The 20,499-nt window shown below is 40.3% G+C and overlaps 2 protein-coding genes across 2 annotated transcripts; both read left to right on the plus strand.

Annotated features, from left to right (window-relative positions):
• The first annotated feature begins 5,414 nt into the window (after positions 1 to 5,414).
• On the plus strand, positions 5,415 to 14,273 carry LOC115673826 (cysteine-rich receptor-like protein kinase 29). Its single transcript, XM_056316159.1, has 8 exons — positions 5,415 to 6,275; positions 7,595 to 7,726; positions 7,976 to 8,142; positions 8,290 to 8,500; positions 8,592 to 8,829; positions 8,919 to 9,069; positions 9,150 to 9,413; positions 13,998 to 14,273. The coding sequence occupies exons 1-8, from the start codon at positions 5,477 to 5,479 to the stop codon at positions 14,271 to 14,273; spliced, it is 2,238 nt and encodes a 745-aa protein (XP_056172134.1). The 5' UTR covers positions 5,415 to 5,476.
• A 2,333-nt stretch (positions 14,274 to 16,606) lies between these two features.
• Positions 16,607 to 18,734, plus strand: LOC130139357 (cysteine-rich receptor-like protein kinase 29). The gene is made up of 2 exons (XM_056316161.1): positions 16,607 to 17,426; positions 18,535 to 18,734. The coding sequence occupies exons 1-2, from the start codon at positions 16,637 to 16,639 to the stop codon at positions 18,732 to 18,734; spliced, it is 990 nt and encodes a 329-aa protein (XP_056172136.1). The 5' UTR covers positions 16,607 to 16,636.
• The last annotated feature ends 1,765 nt before the right edge of the window (positions 18,735 to 20,499 follow it).

Below are 20,499 nucleotides of genomic sequence, written 5' to 3' on the forward strand. Positions count from 1 at the left end.
CCAATTCTAGAAAATTCATGTTGCATGTTATTTAACAAGTCACATGTCATTCAGGATTAATGTTCATTAGGCTCTCACATAGCTATCATTTAGAATTAATGTAGGTTTGATTTCATCACGTATAATTTAGAACTCCTCATGCATGTCATATAGTCATATCATTCTTGCACATTATATAGTAATATCATTAGTGCATATGACAATTTCTTTTTACATAGAATTATATGTTTTATTTGTGTTTTCTCAAGTTATGCTTGTTAATTAAATATAAAAAATATAAAAAATTAGTATTGATTGCATACTATTTAGTATTAGTTCATTTCATGCATAACATTCAAGCATTCTGTTTGCATATTTTTGTTAGTAATAGTTTGCAGAAATTCCGTGGTGATGGATTGTTTATCGCATCACAATTTCTTAAAATCTCCAAGATATTAGATTAATCTAATGTGATCAAGTCCCCAAATCCATTTGAATCTCTACTTTGCAGAAGTAAAATGAGCTCCCTCATTATGATAAATTGTAGGTTTGAATTGAGTACCAAGTTACAATTGTAGGGCTTAGCAATCTATTAGCTTTTTCCTTATGGTTTACTTCCGGGAAGGTTGCGACAGTGTGTTTCAATTTCTTACATTCGTAAGTAACTTTCCTCACGTAAAACTTTCTAAGCGAACTTCTTTGCCATTGCCAGATATGATAAAAATGTTATGTTCTAATATGTGAAAAACGGATCTTGCAACTAAATAATTCGCCAAAGAAATAAACGCTGAACAAAAAAAATACTAGGAATTTACGTGGTTCGATCCAAATGTCAGTTCCAACTCTATGGAAGACGCAGCAATAAACAATCCATCAATAATTAGAAAATTACGAAGTTACAATCGCTAGATTACATCCTAATTCATGGTGTTTATGAATAAATCAACCTAAGAACAAACTTTGCACAAATCATCATTCGCCCCTTGTGTACAGAGATATCTTCGTATGGCTTTGAGAAGTTTTTTTTTTTTGGTCTTTGAAATGAAGCTCTTCATTCATTAAACACCAAAAGATAACATGATTATGGTTTTCTGAACACAAAAGATCACGTAAAGGCAATGGTGGCACCGCCAGCCATTTGTGAGGAACGGTCATTTTACGATGGATCTTGGTGATCCAATCTGCTACTTGGTTCGATTCCCATCGGCCAAATGGCAACTTAACCGAACTGGACCTGGCGTGTTTCTCTTTATATTCTTGTATAATGGGCCAAAGTGTCCATGTACATGATTCTTCGCCCGTGATAATTTTCGAAAGTAATAAGTTGCCGGAACTTAACTGCATGTGCGGATCACTTTGCTTCATTTCACTATCTTCTTCCAAGTACAACAGAGCAGCTTGCAAGGCTAGGGCTTCCACTTCCATGGTCGAAGTTGCGATGACCCATTCCGGGCAAAAGTACACTATAAGAGCCATAACTTGTGTACGGCGATTACTTTGGTGCCATCATTTTTTTTCAGATCACTTTGGTGCCAAGTTGGAGAAAAATAGATCACTTTAGTGACTCCGGCCAAAATTCCGGCCAAAAAGCTGACCTGGCATTTATATTAAAAAAAAATGGTCTGACTTGTACACGTGGAAATTATGTGGCTTTTTTTCAATTTTTTTAATTTTTAGAAAAATAATAATAATTTAAAAAAAAAAAAAAAAAAAAAAAGGTTGCAGCAGCGGCGAGGGAGCCCTCGCCGCTGCTGCCGCCAACCCACCACCGCCGGGAAGGGCCGGCGGTGGTGGGCGTCGCCGGCCCACAGTCGGGGCCGGCGACCCTCGCCTCGCCCGGCCGAGGGCCGGATCCGGCGAGGCGAGGCCGACCTCGCCGTCGCCCGGGTCGCGATGGCGAGGTTTCGCTCGCCGGATCCGGCCCTCGGCGGGCGAGGCGAGGGTCGCCGGCCTCTGGCCGAGGCAGGGCGACCCTCGCCGACCACTGCGCCCACCACCGCCGGCCCTTCCCAGCGGTGGTGGGTTGGCGGCAGCAACGGCGAGGGCTCCCTTGCCGCTGCTACAACCTTTTTTTTTTTAAATAAATATAATTTAATTTTTTTAAATAAGTACACGTCAGCGGGCTAAACGGCGTCGTTTTTGGTTTTTAATACTGACTGGACCTCTCCGGCGAGCCATGTCAGTGCCACATCGGATTTCCGGCGAGCCACGTCAGCATTAGTACTAAAATGATCGTTTTTCAAAAAGGTTGGCACCAAAGTGATCTCCGTACATAAGTTGTGGCACTTCTGGTGTACTTTTCCCCCCATTCCGCAAACCCAACGATCACTTTCTCGGCTGAGTCACGGCACATGCCAGCAACTACACCATGGCTTTGAGAAGTTCACAGTGTGGCTTCGGCGGCAAAAGAGACTCAATGAAAAGTCAAACCCTCTCTTTTTCTTTATTTTCTTTTTTTATATATTCAAAAGAAGTGCCTCCTCTTGTACGCAATATAAAGGAAGTACAGGAAGTCAAACTGGTAAAAAATAACCTTCTCCAACAGATATGAAAGCCAACTTCTGCCACCATAAGATTCCTGATTTTATTCGGATTAAAAGGACACCAGATTTTGAATAAAATCAAATTCCTCCAAAAGGGTCAAGTTTCGTACATAGCTCATACTCGAGACATAATTTAATAGAATCCATGGCCTCTGTTATATGTATGTGTCGTCTTAGGAGCCAAAAAATCCACATCTAAAAAACTACATATACAGCCGTACTTCAGCCCGGAACTTTTACAATTAGTGGGTAATCACCAATCCGGAATTGTAATTTGGGGTCATTCTTCAACTTCGGAGGTCATAGTATGGTTCATCCATTCATACAATCATTCAATTTCCGAGTTCTTTCTTTTTCATTTCCAAAATCTTTTATGTTGAGTTTTTGCTCAGGAGACTTTTTGGTCGTCCTTGATTTACCATATCAGATCCTCCCATTCCCACTAGCACAAGACATTAGGCTTCTAATTTTAAATTATTAAATAGGAGATTTAAGTGGAAGTTCCCTTCGACCAATTGAAGTAATATAAAAATGTTGTGTCAACTTTATTTTTGGACTTTTTGTTTTTTGGTATGGCTGTTCAAGCAAAGTCCGGATCAATTTTGTGCACTTCAACTAGACCACTTCCTAATAAGATCTTAAGGACGCACTCTTCCATAACGAATTAATGCTTTTAGGATTTTACTCTTGAAGTGCTCTCGACAAAACTTGAAACTAAATCACAAGGAGGTGAGCAAATTTCCTTAACATTTAGGCTACGAAGGACAACCATTCTATTTCAGAAATCAACTTCTGGCTAAAAATTGATTTTCTATTTTTGTTCCTGAACGAGTTTCTTAGCAAAAAAATACGTTTGATAACAACACAAAATTTCTGTTCCTGAAACAAAAATTTATTTGATAACGGCACAAAATTTCTCCCTCTTGAGTGGTTGGCGAGTGGACGGCAGGCAAATGGCGGCGACGGACGGCGGACGGTGGCAGCGAACGGCAGGCGACGAACAGCGGGGGGAGGTGGCGGCAGACTGCGACGCGGCCAGTGCTGAGGACAGCGGGAGACGGTGGCCGGTGGCAGGAGACGGTGGCCAATGGACGGCGGGCGGCGGCCCACGGCAGCCGGTGGGGGGAGACTGGTGGCGACGGGAGGAGGATGACCAGCGGCGAGAGACGGTGACCATTAGACGGCGGCCAGCGGTGGGAGGCTGGCAACAGCCGGAGGCGGGCGGCCGACGGGAGGGCGACCGACAGGAGGAGGGCGGCCGGCAGCAGGAGACAGTGGCCGGCGGTGGGAGGCAGGCGGTGACGGGAGGAGGGCAGCCGGCGGCGGGAGACGGTGGCCATTGGACGATGGGCTGTAGCCCATGGCAGCCGACGGCGGAAGACGGCGAATGGCGGGAGGCGGGCAGCAACGGAGGAGGGCGGCCGACGGCGGGAGACGGTGGCCAATGGATAGAGGGCGGCCGGCAACGGGAGGCGGGCGGCCGATGGACGGCGGGCGGCGGCCCACAGCAGGCGACGGTGGGAGGCAGGCGATTGTCGGAGGTGGGCGGCGGCAGAAGGAGGGTGACCGACAGCAGGAGACGGTGGCCGGCAGTGGGAGGCGGGCCGCAGTGGAAGGAGAGCGGTTGACGATGGGAGACGGTGGCCGGTGGACTACAAGCAACGGCCCACGGCAGCCGGCGGCGAGAGACGGCGAATGGCGAGAGGCGGCGGCCCGCAAGTGGGCGGCGATGGGCAGCAGGTGGGCGACCAACTAGTAATGAGAGCGAGCGATAAGAAAAATTTTAACTTATGATTTCTATTTCATAAATAGAAAAGTATAAAATTTTAACTTTTGATTTCTGTTCCAAACTTATTGCTGGAACAAAAATTTGTTCCAAAAATAGAAAATGAAATTGTGTTACGAAACGGATTTCTGTTCCAAGAAATAGATAAACAAAATGGTTATCCTTCGCAGCCCTAGTTTATCATCTATTTAGAAAACATCATCTTTAGTAAAGATTCCACCGGTAAAGATTCCACGTTACTTGGCACTAGCCGGTTGTCTTTGCTTTTCTATTATACCTGCAAAAGACAGACTCGGCGGAAGGCGTCAATGCTTTTCTATTGTACCTGAAATAGAGAAGAGACTTCTTTTCTATTATAATTGCAGCAGACTGGAGACTCCTTTTCTTCCTTCGAGACTCGAATTCCTCATTGCCTGGAAATCGCCGGTTGTCTTATTATACTTGCAAAAGACAGAGACGCAGTCAAAGGAGTCGACACTTTCTCAAGACTCGAACGTTGCCCTTGAGAAACACGACAACTTTGCAACAACTCTGCAACAACTCTGCAAAAGTCTAGTTATTGGGTTGATGTGGTTTGTGAAGTATTAATGACGTCATAAATTTTTGGAAGATATTTCAACAAATTTACTTTTTTAAGATTAAACTCTTCAATTATGTCGTGCGATTTTCATATTTATTAAATTCAAATTCTTTAGGTCATTTAGTATCACTGTGCTCTTTAAAAATGGTATTTTGGCCACCCATTTCGAATCCAGCCAACCCAATAATGGATCTTTTAGGCCAAAATTAGTGAGGTGGATGATGGCTCTAACCTTCCATTCTTTAAGGTTTTACGAGTTGTAACCTTTTATAATCTTGAACGTATTTTTATATCAATGTAAATTTAAAACTCAAGTCAAGGTCTTCACAATTTTTAAACATTGAAATAAGATATCCATCCAAACAGAAAAGTACAAAGGATTTTTTTAAATGTCTTATAAAATAATATCATATGCACTCAAACTAATAGTGTGTCGTGCTTGACGTGTCAAGTATGGCGGTTGCCTCTATATAATATGATTCAACACATTTTGTTTTGCACCCTATCGATCACTCTAGTCATATTATCTAGGGAACAAGCCTGTTGAGTAATACTTTTATCAAAGAGATACCCAAAACACCAAAACAAATGGATCCTCTAAATCTCCTTCTCTTGCTTCTTCTCACGTTTGCTCTTACCATCAACGCCCAATTCCCAGCAAGCTACTGTGGTTCGACCGGCAACTTCACCGCCAACAGCACCTACCAAACCACCCTCACCACCCTCCTCTCCTTCATCTCGGCCAACAACTCCTTGTCCTTCTCCTACGGCTTCTTCAATGCCTCCGCCACCGTCTCTGGTGCCTCCCAAACCCTTTATATCTTTGGCCTCTGCCGCGGTGACTTAACCGCCGTGAGCTGCCGCGCCTGCCTCGATGCCTTGGCCTCTGACATGCGATGCCTCTGCCCTCTCCAGAAGGAGGCACTCCTCTACACCGGGAATTGCATCATCCGGTACTCGAACGCCTCGTTCTTCATCACAGTCGCCACAGAACCCACCTACGTGGCGAGTTCTGGTGAAGATGTCTCGAGCCCGGAAACGTACGACGCAGCAATGACAAAACTCCTGAACGGTCTATGGGCCGAGGCAGCAGGTGGCGGCTCGCTGAGAAAGTACGCATCAGGAAACGAATCAGCAGGGCCGGACATGATCTATGCATTGGTGCAGTGCATGCCAGACTTGACGGAGCAGCAATGCAGCAACTGCCTGGTGTTAGGCGTCCAGGCGATAAGGGATTGCTGTGACAGGTACACAGGAGCACGGTTCATGGTGCCAAGTTGCATGATCATGTACGAGACCAATCATCGATTCTTCGACCCAGTCAGTGAGCCACTGCCGCTGCCACCGCCACCATCGCAGGAGGTAGATGTGCTGCCTTCACCACCAGGTATGTTGGGTCCTGTTCAGGTAAGGCATTGTGTCTTTTTTATTTCTATAATATTATGCGGGTTTCACGTGAAATTCACACATTCAATTCTTCATAGGAGCTTAATCTACATGCTCTATAAAACCATAAGATTTTTTTTATTGACAGATGCTCAGCATATACATGGATACTAGTCAATTATCACAGTCAGTTCATTGAATCACAACTTATGGCATTCATTGCTCGCAAGCTGTCGTATGAGATTGTGAGTCTAGGCTAGGGTAATGAATCAATAGCGGATATTCATTACTTCTCATCATTCAGTCAACAAGAAAAGGGAAAGAAAATTGCGAGGCCATAATTGAAACATTGGGGACACGAACTTGCATGAGATCTTCGATTATGACTGGAACTTTATACCATCCGTCGTCGAAGGAAAGGAGAAGCTAAAACTTGCCTTAATTGTACTTGATTGTCCGAAATGAAGCTAATCAGAATAAGACTGATGATTTGACCAAAAAAATGAATAAGATTGATTAGCAATGTTAGACATACAAAGAAATTTTATTGAAGTTTTCTTATTAGGTGTTGAAATAAATGGGACCCGTGTATTAAACGATCATCGCGGCCCGAAATGGTGACCCAACCCGGGGACCACCACTGTGATTGCTGTTCTCTCTACAGCAGTGGTCATCTGGGAGAGAGAGATCTAAATCGATCTAGGGTTAAAACCATGTAGGTGGCCCGCACAATGGGAGCGTCAAATAACACTGCAAAAAATTTGCAAACTTGCATTGAATGTTCCTTGCTCCACTCTGTTTCTGTAAACCATTTCACTGTCTTTACTCCGATTTCTGTAAGAAATTCATGAAGGTAGTGAAATTGAAGTCGAAAAGAAAACCAATTATCCCTAAAAACTTAAAATTTAGAGAAGAATGTGGTATATTCCAAATCATATTAGACGAAAAGTGTAGGTTGACAAAATCCAGAAATCTGAATTACTGTCCCTTGAGTTATCGGAGAATGGCGCAATGTATTTTTCACAAAGTAATTTGAAGTGCGTATATGTTCTTGTTATAGATTTGCAACATGAGTTTCGTTTTCATAGTCGTTGTTAGAGTAATTAAACATTAAACCACGCATTCATCTAACAGTTTAAGCTTTTAGACTAATAACTATGATTGCACCAGCAAAATAGTAAGAGCTGCATCGTTTTAGAACAGTTGGCAGTATCTCCACAAAATATCTCAGCCGTAATGGTGCTTTAGTAATTTCTCTAGTGTGTTACTTAGTAATCAGTGGGCAATGATCATAAACATAATGTTCCTTTACTCTTGCAGTTGGAAAGAGCAATTCGACGAGGACTGTGATCATTGCAGTTGTCACATGTGTTTCTGCACTCCTTATTATCGGCGTTGTCCTGCTCCTGAAAGTGAAAAGGAAGATGAAGCAGCTCAGACAAAGAGTTGACGGCGAGTCTTTATCCTTTTGCATTGCAACAGAAATTGTTCATGAGGTTAAAAAAGATCATGAAAATAATAAAGTTGACTAATGACTATGCTTGCACCAGCAAAATAGTAAGAGCTGCATCGTTTTGGGCAATTAGGCCAAGAACTGTATAAGGGACTAGGGTTTAGGATTTAGGGCTTATTAGTAATGCTTGTAGGTGCAATTATATATACTAAAAGTTGGTGACTTTTGATTATGAAAACTATGAAAAGATAACGATGCTCTGAATGACCGAATTTTTGTCTTTTTAGGTGAAGCTGTGGATGAAATTATCACGGCGGAGTCGCTGCAATTTGATTTCGGCACTATTAGAATGGCAACGGATAACTTCTCTGATTCCAAGAAGCTTGGACAAGGTGGTTTTGGTGCTGTCTACATGGTAATAATTAACAAAGCACATCCTCTGCTCTCTTATATTCAAAATTTAAGAAACCAAATAGTCATAGATGACATCAATCTGATGCTCTTCGAAATGCTTCCATGTACCAACCGATACTCACAAGGACCTAATTTGGTGAAATTTCAGGGTCAACTTTCCAATGGACAGGAAATCGCGGTGAAACGGTTGTCGCAAAATTCCAGCCAAGGGGAAGTAGAATTCAAGAATGAGGTCATGTTACTAGCTAGGCTACAACATAAGAACTTGGTCAGGCTCCTAGGTTTCTGTCTGGAAGGAGTCGAACAGCTTCTCATTTACGAGTTTGTGCCCAATTCGAGCCTTGATAAGTTCATATTCGGTATGTTTCTCGGGCTGTCATTCGTGAAATCAGATCCTCACAAAATTATTAATGGACATATTATAGAATGTGTTTCCACCAAAATGTGTAGATCCCTTGAACCGTGTGAATCTTAACTGGGATAGGCGTCACAAGATAATAATGGGTGTTGCTCGAGGGATGCTTTACCTACATGAAGACTCTCGACTTCGTATTATCCATCGGGACCTCAAAGCAAGCAACATTTTGTTGGATTCAGACATAAATCCTAAGATATCGGATTTCGGTATGGCAAGGTTGTTCGAGTTGGACCAAACTCGGGCAGAGACAAACCGAATCGTGGGGACCTAGTAAGTGCCCCAACCTCCTAGAGCTAATGATTACCAAAAGAACAAAGCAAACTATAGAGCTAATATGGTGGACTTATTGTGATGAACAGTGGATATATGGCGCCAGAGTATGCGATGCATGGAACTTTCTCGGTCAAGTCAGATGTGTTCAGTTTTGGAGTGCTGATTTTGGAGATTGTGAGTGGTCGTAGGAACAATCTTTACAGTATGGGCAATGACGTGGAGGCCCTACCAGGCTATGTGAGTAGAAAAACATACCATCTCATTTCGCATAATATTCCGGAGATCAATTTGCTCAATGTTTGTAAGATGGTTTGCAGGTTTGGAAGAATTGGAGGGAAGGATCAATATCGAACATCATCGATCCCTCTATAACTTTTGGTCCGAGTACTGAAATTATGAGGTGCATCCAGATTGGTCTACTATGTGTCCAAGAAAATGCGTCTAGCCGGCCAACGATGGCCTCAGTCCTTCTCATGCTTAACAGCCACTCGGTCACTCTCCAAGTGCCGTTGAAACCTGCATTCTTCTTACACAATGGTGCTGAATCAGATATGCCAGATACGCAAGATTACAATTCGAGGGTATATGAGGTCGAGAGATCAAGAAGTAAATCGAACCAGTTCTCACAAAATGAGGCCTCTATGACCGAGCCATATCCACGGTAGCCTTAGAAAATGGGTAATCAGCGAGACCTACGCATTGCTTTTTGTGTTTGTCATGATTTTAAGATCATCAAAATTACATTCTCATGATTTAGTACTTCCTCTGAATTATTGAGGAGTTAAATGGATTCAGTGGCTTGGGATTAAATCCACATTTATAGGATGTTGGAAGCGAAGGATACTCACAAAAAGTCATGCCTTATACTACTTGCGTATGTAAAGACGAACAGCTTGCTCTAAAGCAGTTTCGTGCCAACGGTAGTCCACATATTCATTGATTTTCTATGCCGACATTTGTGATCATTCATTGGGTGGGCGGAATAAGAAGATAAGTTAGCAATATTTTACCTTTCCTTTAAAAACATAAATACATAAACATCAAGCACAAGCTTGGTCCCCCGACCCAAAGATTCTAGATCCGTCGCTATTCATACATGAGAATGCATGTGAGGCGTAGAAGTGAAGGCGATAAAAAAGAGGAGGTTCTTCTCTTCCACTTAATGCAAGACAAGAGACAGTCAAATCAAAGCTTATGTCTCATCTCAATAACTAGGCTAAAAGTATGACATTTCACAACGCACATTGCAGACGAATATGTCTACATCTTAAGTTTAGGCATGCCGCATTTGCTTGGGTTTGATCAAAGTCGGGGGACCTTTTATAGTATAACTCTGTTCACACCAACCTACAATCGTATCCGATTGTAATCATATGTCTCTTCTCGTAATTTCTATATGAATCATCGCAACATACGAAAAAGTTATATAACCTACTGTCCAATAACCATCACATCTTCGAAGATTCGATGTAAATCCTCGAAAACCTATAAAATCCCTAGTTAATTAATTTGGGTCTAGTCAATTATTTACTCTTATATCTGTAAATTTCATGAACCTAATTCGTTGACTTTCTGTCCTGTGACTACTTTCCTTATCTTATCCATGAATTGTCGTCTTGATCTATCAAAGGTACTACATCCTACTTTTTCTTCGGTTAGTTTGTCATAGGAGCATATATTGTCATGATGAATCAAAAAGTACAATATCCTTTGCTTATGTTGGATTTTAAATAATTCTTATGGATGTATGGAGGTACTTGTTTTATCTTGTTTGATATTGGCAATATGAACTTTGAGATTGTATGGATATTAAGGCTGTGCATGGCAACTTGCCAAATAGTGTTTGATTCTGTTCTTTTGTTCCTAGAATCAGTTTGGGAATAGAAATCCGTTTGTTTAATTTTTTTATTCTGGGCACAAATTCTTGCAAATTTGTGCCCAAAATTAGTTTTGGAGCAAAATCAAGAATAAAAAAAAATTAGCTTCTTGATTCTGGGAACAAAAACGAGAATCAGTTTTTTTTTCTTTTTCTTTTTCTTGGTTTTTAATATAGCTTCTAATGTCCGGCGCGAGGGCCACCCTCGCCGTATCTGGCGAGATTAAAATATTTTAATAAAAAAATATTATTAATAAAAAAAATTTTACCGGCCATGGCCAGCGACCAGGCCATGGTGAAAAAAATAAAAAAAAATATTATTAATAAAAAAAAATTTACCGGCCATGGCCAGCGACCAGGCCATGGCGAAAAAAATAAAAAAATATTTTCAATAAAAATATTTTTTATTAAAATATTATTAATAAAAAAATTATTTATAAAAAAATATTTTACCGGCCATGGCCAGCGACCAGGCCATGGCAAAAAAAAATAAAAAAATAATTTCAATAAAAATATTTTTTATTAAAATATTATTAATTTATTTATAAAAAAAATATTTTACCGGCCATGGCCAGCGACCAGGCCATGGCGAAAAAAAAAGAAAAAAATATTTTCAATAAAAATATTTTTTAGTAAAATATTTTAAAAAAAATTATTAATAAAAAAATTTTTTATAAGAAAATTTTTTACCGGCCATGGCCAAAAAAATAAAAAAATTATTTTTAATAAAAGTATTATTAATTAAAAAATATTTTACCGGCCATGGCCAAGAAGGAGGAGAAGAAAAAAAGAAAAGAAATAAATATTAAAATATTTAAAATATTATTAATAAAAAGAAATTTTATGCCGATACCAAACGCATTTCTGTTCTTTTACTATTTCAGGAATAAAAATTTTGGGCCGTTACCAAACGCCTTCAAATGCTCAGAATCAAAAAAAATCATTTCTGACCAGAATCTGTTCCTGGGCACAGAATAGTTGTCATGTGCAGCCTATAAGTACTCCAAGCCATTACTATTTTTTGTGGAGTGCTTAAGTGATATATGGAGCCAATTTTTATGCATCAAACTAAGATTATTGTCCAATTTAGTCAAAGACATTTTATCTATATGTATGTCGATGCTAGGAGATTCGCGAGGAATTAGATTTAAGATATAGCTCAAAACGCTTGTTGGTGAAGCTAAGACTTTTCTTTTCCTCCTTATAGTTTCAATTCTTTTCATTTTAGCCTTCTTATGACCTATACGAATTAAAAGTCGTAGTGCTCGTCCAAATAACCGGAGATGAGTTATGGTTCTAGTACCGCCCTCAACTCTTCATGTTTTTACTTGAATACGAATTATGTTCATCACGCCTTCCTGACCCCACGAGGTCTATAGTACCATCAAAGTCCACGTCCAGTGCTAGCTGACGGATTATGAAAGACAATCGGGGCAGCTTGACTGCAATTAATGTAGATATGGCCGTCTACATGCTTGATTGATTTTTGCAAGAATTGATTCCGGCTGAACATGCCTAATGTGAAGAAGAGGACGACCACACCACTTCATCATCCAAATCATCGCGAGGGACACAACGGCGAATACAACGGATGTTTTAGACATTCTATTGGGTGTAGTTTGTTTTTAATTGTTATTAGGACACTTGTACGTATAATTTTTTAAAAAATTTGAAGATATACTTGTATTTATTCATGTTTAATTGAATAATTGTTTTGCATTACATTTCCTTTTAAAATAAAAAAACTATATATAGGTTCTAGGTCTTATGGCCACCCATATTTAATTTCAAGGATTGATTGTGTAATTTCTTTTTATACCTTAGCAAATTGAATGTCTTAAGCTCCATTTTTTTTTAGTGGTAGTACATGCGTTAGAAATGAATTTGGTCAAATAGAAAAGGTCTTGTCTTGCACGAAATTGCATGGTAAAGGACATGTAGCACATTTGCAAGCTAAAGCATTGGCTAGTGGACGCGCGGGGAAGATTACTCAATCAACATTAAACTTGTTATGTGCATATTAATTTAGTCATAAACTTTTCAATTTTTTCAATTTAATCCAAAATCTTTGCGTTAAATTCTGATATAGTCATTTGAATTAATTTTCACCAGAAATTGCTGATGTAGTGGTACAGTCATCACCAGTTGTCCTATGTAGCATGCCAGCAATCTAACGTGAACAAATTTATTCCAAACGACATCGTTTCGAGTAATTTTTTGAATTTTATAGATTTTCTTATCTTTTTTCTTTTACAGTTCATCCTCTTTTTTTCTTTTACTATCCATCTTTTTTGTTTCTTCTTTTTTACTAAATCTTGAATATCAAATCCAGGCACTGCGTAACTAGAAAAAAGAACCTCTTAGCTCTCTTTGGATCAATTGTCCACAGCTCTACCAGCTTATCAGGAGCTGTTAAATAATGTTTCGAGTCTGAGCCCGTGTACGATATGCCTACTTCAAATGCAAATTGTGGCCATAAGAAGTGGATATAGATCAACAGTCAAGTTTGACCGCATATTAGTTGGACTCCTCTAAAGCCGTACAAGGGACCTTATTTTGCCGTTAGATGAGATTCTTGGCCTTATCTATTTTTTGTTCTTAAAGAACAAGAGGAATTGATAAGGATTTTTCCTTCCGTTTAAAAAAAAAGTAAGGCAAGTGGAGATCGTATTCTTTCTTGATTTGTCAAAGCTGATTTGTTGACTCGTATACAAATTTAGCCGCATGAGAAAAGTAAAATAATGAGGCTCTTGGTGTTAAGCGGCCATGGAGTTTTTCTTCGGAGAACGTACAGAGAGCTTTAACGAAGAGTTCTTTGATCAGCGGCACGAAGAGCTTTGACCACATGCGGATTTGCGCTGTGAGTGAGTTGTTTATTTATTTGTAAACACTTTGGGTTTGGGTGTAATCTCGGTGTAGGAAATACTTGAGCGTATGCGTGATCGTAATTATAATTCTCCGATTATCACGAATGTAGGTACCGATACTCAAATCGGACCATATAAATCTCTGGTATCCTTATTAGTCCTCGTTTATTTTTCGGGTGATTCCTTGTTGATTTAAATTGCAAGAACCTGTCAGTTTCCGCATTGATATTACAGCAGGAGCCATGGCCTTCTTCGCTTCTATACTCTCCAAAATCGAAGAACTATCCACTAGGTTACTAAACCGATGCCTTGAACTCGCGCTCTTCTCTCCCAAATCGCCTCCACCTGTATTCTCATGCTTCGAATCGGATGGCCCCTGCCCGTCGTTGAGCTTGGATCTAAAATTCTCAATGTCTATGTAGGTGCAGAGCAGATCATCCTCCGAAGCCAAAGTCCTCGAAGCTTCCAGAAGTCCCGCGCTCTCAAAAATTGACCTTGGAATGCGCTCGCTAGTCGTGCCCGTCGCGCAGGGCAGCAAACACTGGCTAGACTTGGAGTTTCTAAGGAGAGCGAATGTGGGGGCTGTGGTTTGGGTTTTGGAGGTGGATCTTTCATTTCCATGGCTCGTTCTTCGGTGTGAGCTTCTCTATGCGTCGTCTGGTCATTGTGACGAAGAAAAAAGGAAAGATGAACAATAAAAGATAGAGAGAATTGATAACAGAAAAAGAAAGAGAAAATATAATCTGAAAAATTCATAAAATTACTTCTCCGTGTCATTTTGAGCCACCTCTTGACCCCGTGAGAGCCACATTTAGAATCAGACATGTGCAGCCATCTATATACATTGATGGGATTATCTATACGGTACAAATCATTTGATAGTAAATGTTTTATCTATTATTATTAGCATTTCTAATCTCTAGAAGAAGTGGTAGATTACACGCGCACCGGACGATGTGTTTACTCCACATCATGGAGGTTGATTTACTAACAATATGTGCGGATTCATCTAGATTGGGGAGAATAGGAGATCTAAGTCCTAGAAGAGGAGGGTTCAGCAGAAGCTAAGTGGAATTTGGCTTGAAATCAGGTACTTTTAAATCTACAAAGTTACTAACTTTTGAAATAAAAAGGTAGGTTTCAATATATCACAGGGAAGGTAAGTTTTTCACATCAAGAAAACTAAGTTTTTCGCACTTAACCCTAAACTTTTATCAGTAGTGGTTAATAGCCAAAATCGGGAATCGAAATTTGGGGTCGATCTTCCAGTTAGCAAATCTACGGTTGCTCCATTCATTAGCAATCATTCAATTTGCAAGTCCTTTCTTTTTCATTTCTGAAATCTTTTATGTTTGAGTTATTGCTGAAGAGACTTTTAGGTCGTCCTCGGTTTACCACATCAGATTCTCCCATTCCCACTAGCCTTACACGCTAGGTTTCTAATTTTAAATTATGGAATAGGAGATTTAAGAGGAAGTTTCCTCTGACCCAACAAAGTAATATATATAAATATGTTGTGTCAACATTATTTTTCGACTTCTTCTGTTTTGGTGTAGCGGTCAAGTGAAGTTCAGATCAATTTTTGCGCATTTTGATTAGCCCACTTCCTCATGCGATCTTTGTGACATCCCTGAATTTAATTCACTCGAGGTATTTGTCTACTTTGGCCCATCCCATACCGAGCCAAGCAGGAAGTCACCCATCTTAGTTATGCTCTCACCTAAGCACGCTTCCAAAGCTAAACATTGCCGTTATGTCAAAAGGCACATTCATGAGTTAATTCATATTCACATATATATTGCAGAATCGTTCTCCCCATATTCGGTACACAGTTTGGTCCATTCCTACCCCCTTCACCATCCTAGAAGCCTGCCAAAAGCCACTTTTTGTCCAAGCTCTCTAGCCCGTCGATCACTCCCCACCCTCATCGGACTGAGTCGTTACAATCTTAAGGATGCACTCCCCCGCATCCGCATCGGATTGATGCATTCAGAATTTTATTCCTGGAGTGCTCTAAACAAAACTTGAAATTAAATCACAAGGAGATGAACAAATTGCCTTAACATCTAGTTGATCATCTGTTGAGAAAACATCGTCTTTAGCAAAGATTCCACCGGTAACGATTCCACATTGCTTGTAAATCGCCCGTTGTCGTTGCTTTTCTATTATACTCGCAAAAGACAGAGACTCGGCAGAAGGAATCAATGCTTTTCTATTATACCTGCAAAAGACAAGAGACTCCATTTCTATTATAATCGCAGATGACAGAGACTCCATTCAAAGGAGTCTTTGCTTTTCCATTAGAGTCAATGCTCCTTCGAGACTCGAATTCCTAATTGCTTGGAAATCGCCCGTTGTCTTCTGGTACTTGCAAAAGACGGAGACGCAGTCAAAGGAGTCATCAAAGGAGTCAACAGCTTCTCGAGACTTGAACGTTACCCCTTGAGAAACACGACAACTCTGCAACAACTCTGCAAAAGGTTGGCAATCCGGGTTGATGTAGTTTGTGTTTTTTTGGCTGAAGTATTGATGACGTGACAAATTTTCATAAGATATTTCAACATATTTACTTTCTTAAGATTAAACCTTTCGTTTATGTCGTGCGATTTTCATATTTACTCAAATTTTCAAATTCTTTAGGTCATTTAGTATGACAATGCTCTTTAAAAATGGTGTTTTTGCCACCCATTTCGAATCCACCAACCCAATAATGGATCCTTTAGGCCAAAATTAGTGAGGTGGATGATGGCTCTAGCCTTCCATTCTTGAAGGTTTTACAAGATGTAACTTTCTGTGATCTTGAACGTATTCTTATATCAATGTAAATTTAAAACTCAACTCAAGGTCTTTACAATTTTTAAACATTGAAATAAGATATCGATCCAAACAGAAAAGTACAAAGGATTTTTTTAAATGTCTTATAAAATAATATCATATGCACTCAAACTAATAATGTGCCGAGCTTGGCGTGTCAAGTATGGCGGTTGCCTCTATATAACATGATTCAACACATTTTTGTTTTGGGAAGGAGCCTGTTGAGTAATACCTCTATCAAAAAAAAATGGATCCTCCAAATCATTTTCTCTTGCTTCTTCTCATGTTTGCTTCCACCATAAACGCCCAATTCCCAGCGACCTACTGTGGTTCGACTGGCAACTTCACCGCCAACAGCACCTACCAAACCACCCTCACCACCCTCCTCTCCTCCATCTCCACCACCAACTCCTCGTCCTTCTCCTTCGGCTTCTTCAATGCCTCCGCCGCTGTCTACGGTGCCTCCCAGACCGTCTACGTCTTTGGCCTCTGCCTCGGTGACTTTACCACCGTGGACTGCCACGCCTGCCTTGATGAATTGGCCTCTGACATGCGCCGCCTCTGCCCCCTCCAGAAGGAGGCACTCCTCTACACTGGGAACTGCATCATCCGGTACTCGAGCGCCTCATTCTTCGGCACAGTTGCAACAGAACCTACCTACGTGGCGAGTACTGGTGAAGATGTCTCAAGCCCGAAAACGTACGACGCAGTGACGAAGAAGCTTCTGAACGGTCTGCGGGCCGAGGTAGCAGGTGGCGGCTTGCTGAGAAAGTACGCGTCAGAAAAGAAATCAGCAGGGTTGGACATGATCTATGCGATGGTGCAGTGCACGCCGGACTTGACGGAGCAACAATGCAGTGACTGCCTGGTAATAGGCTTCAATACCATCGGGGACTGCTGCGTCAGGTACACAGGAGCACGGTTCATGGTGCCAAGTTGCCAGGTCCTGTATGAGATCAATAATCCGTTCCTCGACTCGGTCACTAAGCCACTTACGCCGCCGTCGTGGGTGGGAGATGTGCCGCTTCCACCACCAGGTATGTTGGCTCTTGTACAGGAGTTAGGTATTGGGCATTTATGTCTATTTTTTTCTATAAAATTATGCGGATTTCGAATGAAATTCAAATAATCAATTCTTCATATGAGCTTAACCTACATACTCTATAAATCATAAGATTTTTTTATTGATATATGCTTAGTAGATCATGTAATTTTTATTGATTAAATGCTTTTTTGGCAAAAAAGAAGGTATCGGTTGGTCCATTTTTTCGGCAAAAGAAGATATGTTTAATCATGGATGCATCTACGTGGATATTAGTCATCTATCACAGTCAGTTCATTGAATCCCAACTTATGGCATTCATTGCTCACGAGCTGTCGTATGAGATTTTGAATCTAGGCTAGGTTAATGAATCAATAGCAAATGTTTGTTACTTCTCATCATTCAGTAAAAAGGAAAAGGGAAGAAAAAGAGAGGCTAAAACTTGCCTTAATTGTTTTTTATCATCCGAAAATGAAGCTAATAAAAATAAGAGTTCGTTTGTTTCGTGAAAAAATGTATCATTTTTTTAAAACATTTTCCAGCGATTTGATTTTTCGGTATTTGGTTAAAATCTAAAAAAGTAACGAAAATTATTTTCAATCCTTTGGTAAGGAAAATCGGATGGGGAAAATTATAAAAAAAATCGTATATTTTTTATATTTTTATTTTAATCTTTTCTTGTTTTTTTTCTTTTTGCTTCTTCCTTGGCCAGTAACGAGCCACTGCGACGAGGCTAGTGACCGGCCATAAGCGAGTTCCAGCCTCGCCCAAGGTCGGCAAGCTCGAGGCTCACCGTTAGAGGCTGCGAGCTCATCGGCCTCAGGTAAGCTCGTGCCTTGCCGCCAGAGGCTGCGAGCTCACTCGATCTGGTGAGGCCCAAGCTCGCCAGCTGAGGAAGAAGCAAAAAGCAAAACAATGAAGAAAATAAAAAGAAAGAAAAATGAAAAGAAAAGAAAAATTAAAAATAATTAAAAATTCCATTTTAAAATAAAAATAATTAAAAAATTCGATTTAAAAAAAATAATATGTGAATATGTTTCAATTTTTTTTATAAGAACAAACCATTTATTAACTAAGGACCTCATGCCAAAAAAAAAACTAAGGACCTGAAATCGAGTGCCATGGACCAGCGCACGATCTTTATGGACCTAAGCCTGAGAGTCGAGACCATAGCTCGAGCATCAAAGACTCAAGCATGGCCTTTATGGACTCGAGTTCGGGTGTTGAAGCATCGGGTACTGGCACCAAGGGTTCAGGCCTGGCCTTGATGGATCCCGGCGTGGGCACCGAGGCCCAAGCCTAGGACATCAAGGTCCCAGGCCCAGTCGCCGAAGACCTAGTCCTAAATGTCGAGACCCTGGAACCAACGTTGGGGTTTCCATACCCAAGCATAGAGTTTCTGGTTCAAGTGCCAAAACCTAGTTATATTTCGGAAAACCTGATTCTTGCAAAAAGGAAATCATTTTCCTGAATTTAAGCTTTGCTAGGAAAACCTTTTTTGTTTATTAGGAAAATATTTTCCATTGACCCATTTTTCTAAGCAAACCAAATGCCAGAAAATGAGGAAAATGTTTTCCGCGAAACAAATGGACCGAAGATTAATTAGCAATGTTAGACATTCCAAGAATTTTATCGAAATTCTCTAATTAGGTGTTCAAATAAATGGGACCGGTATATTAAATGATGAACAATCAATAAAAAATCAACATCACCTAATAAGAGGGTTTCAGTAAAATCTCTTATTACATAAAAGTGGGATAAGAAATTCCTCCAAATTTATATCTTATATTTTGGTTTGGCAAATTATTGAAAATAGACACATTCTGACCTTTGAAATGCTTTATGAACATAAGATACGAAAGGATAAAAACCGAAAAAAAAATGAAACAAATGAAAAAAAAAAACACACTATAACTAAAGGATGATAGATCTAATCAACGCCGCTGAGATGGTGGCCCACCCTGGCGCGGACGAGTGTGACTGTGAAAGAGAGATCGAAATCGATCTAGGGTTATAATCCATAGCAACCATCTCTAGGGTTAGAGAGGTTTTTTTAATTAGCAGTGATGGCCGCCACAGTGGCGTAAACCTGAATGAAGACTTTTCAATAGAGTCATGGCGTGCATGGAACTTGTAGGATGGACAAAATTAATGGACAACTCAAACCATGAAGTATTTCTTGCCCGTCTCCATATCTCTTTTCTTCTTCCTCAATTTTCTCACCGTTTATACTCAAGTTTCTGAATCAGCGCCTAAATATCTATGGCATTGCTAACCAAACACCATCTCCCTCTCTCTCCTGTTCTTCTTCATCAATATTCAAAGTACTGAATCGACACATTATTATCCATGCACTCACTGCCCAAATACCACCCTCTTCCCTCCAAACCCCACCTACCAATCCAACCTCAACACCCTCCTCTCTTCTCTCTCCTTTGCCGACACCAACAACACCGATGGGTTCGCCAATGCCAATGCCAGCCAAAACCGTCTTGACCAGGCCTAGGGGCTCTTTCTCTGTCGTACGATGCCAGCACCGCCACGTGCAGCAACTGTGTGGCCACTGGAAAACAGGATATCCTCCAAATATGTCCCTGTTGGGAAAAAATCAATTGAGAAGAATGGAATTAAACTTTGAGGTGTGTATACACTGTCTTTGTAGAATTATTTACCCCACAACGTTGCTAATTATTACTGGCAAAAATGCTTCAGGATACAACAAAGTCTCAAACGAGAATACCAAATAACAATTCTGATATTTCTCCACGAACTCTCAATATGGAAACAATTTAAAACAATGGCTATATATTTGAAGAAAGGAAAATTGAGAAGTAAAAATATTGAGACGGAAACGAAAATTTTTTTATAACAGTGTTTTAGAACAAATACAAAATTTCCTCAAAAAAGATACAACATTTTAATGGTTGTAAGACGCCTTATAACCATTAGCAAAAAATAACTGCACATATTAAAAATAAAAGCAAGAATAATAAACATTTATTAGTGCTAAGTGCGCCTAATAATCATGCACTTGCACGGGGTATGATAGAGTCTAGCCCACTTAGCCC

This window comes from Syzygium oleosum, unplaced genomic scaffold (assembly GCF_021117445.2).
Source record: "Syzygium oleosum isolate NSW1041296 unplaced genomic scaffold, Sole_v2.1 Sole_v2.11, whole genome shotgun sequence".
Classification (NCBI taxonomy): Eukaryota; Viridiplantae; Streptophyta; class Magnoliopsida; order Myrtales; family Myrtaceae; genus Syzygium; species Syzygium oleosum.

Coding starts and splice junctions, on each gene's coding strand:
- LOC115673826 (XM_056316159.1), top strand. CDS start 5,477: ATGGATCCTCTAAATCTCCTTCTCTTGCTTCTTCTCACGTTTGCTCTT. Junction 8,501..8,591: donor CCTTGATAAGTTCATATTCG/GTATGTTTCTCG, acceptor CAAAATGTGTAG/ATCCCTTGAACCGTGTGAAT. Junction 9,414..13,997: donor CGCAAGATTACAATTCGAGG/GTATATGAGGTC, acceptor ATGTCTATGTAG/GTGCAGAGCAGATCATCCTC.
- LOC130139357 (XM_056316161.1), top strand. CDS start 16,637: ATGGATCCTCCAAATCATTTTCTCTTGCTTCTTCTCATGTTTGCTTCC. Junction 17,427..18,534: donor TGTGCCGCTTCCACCACCAG/GTATGTTGGCTC, acceptor AAAAAAACTAAG/GACCTGAAATCGAGTGCCAT.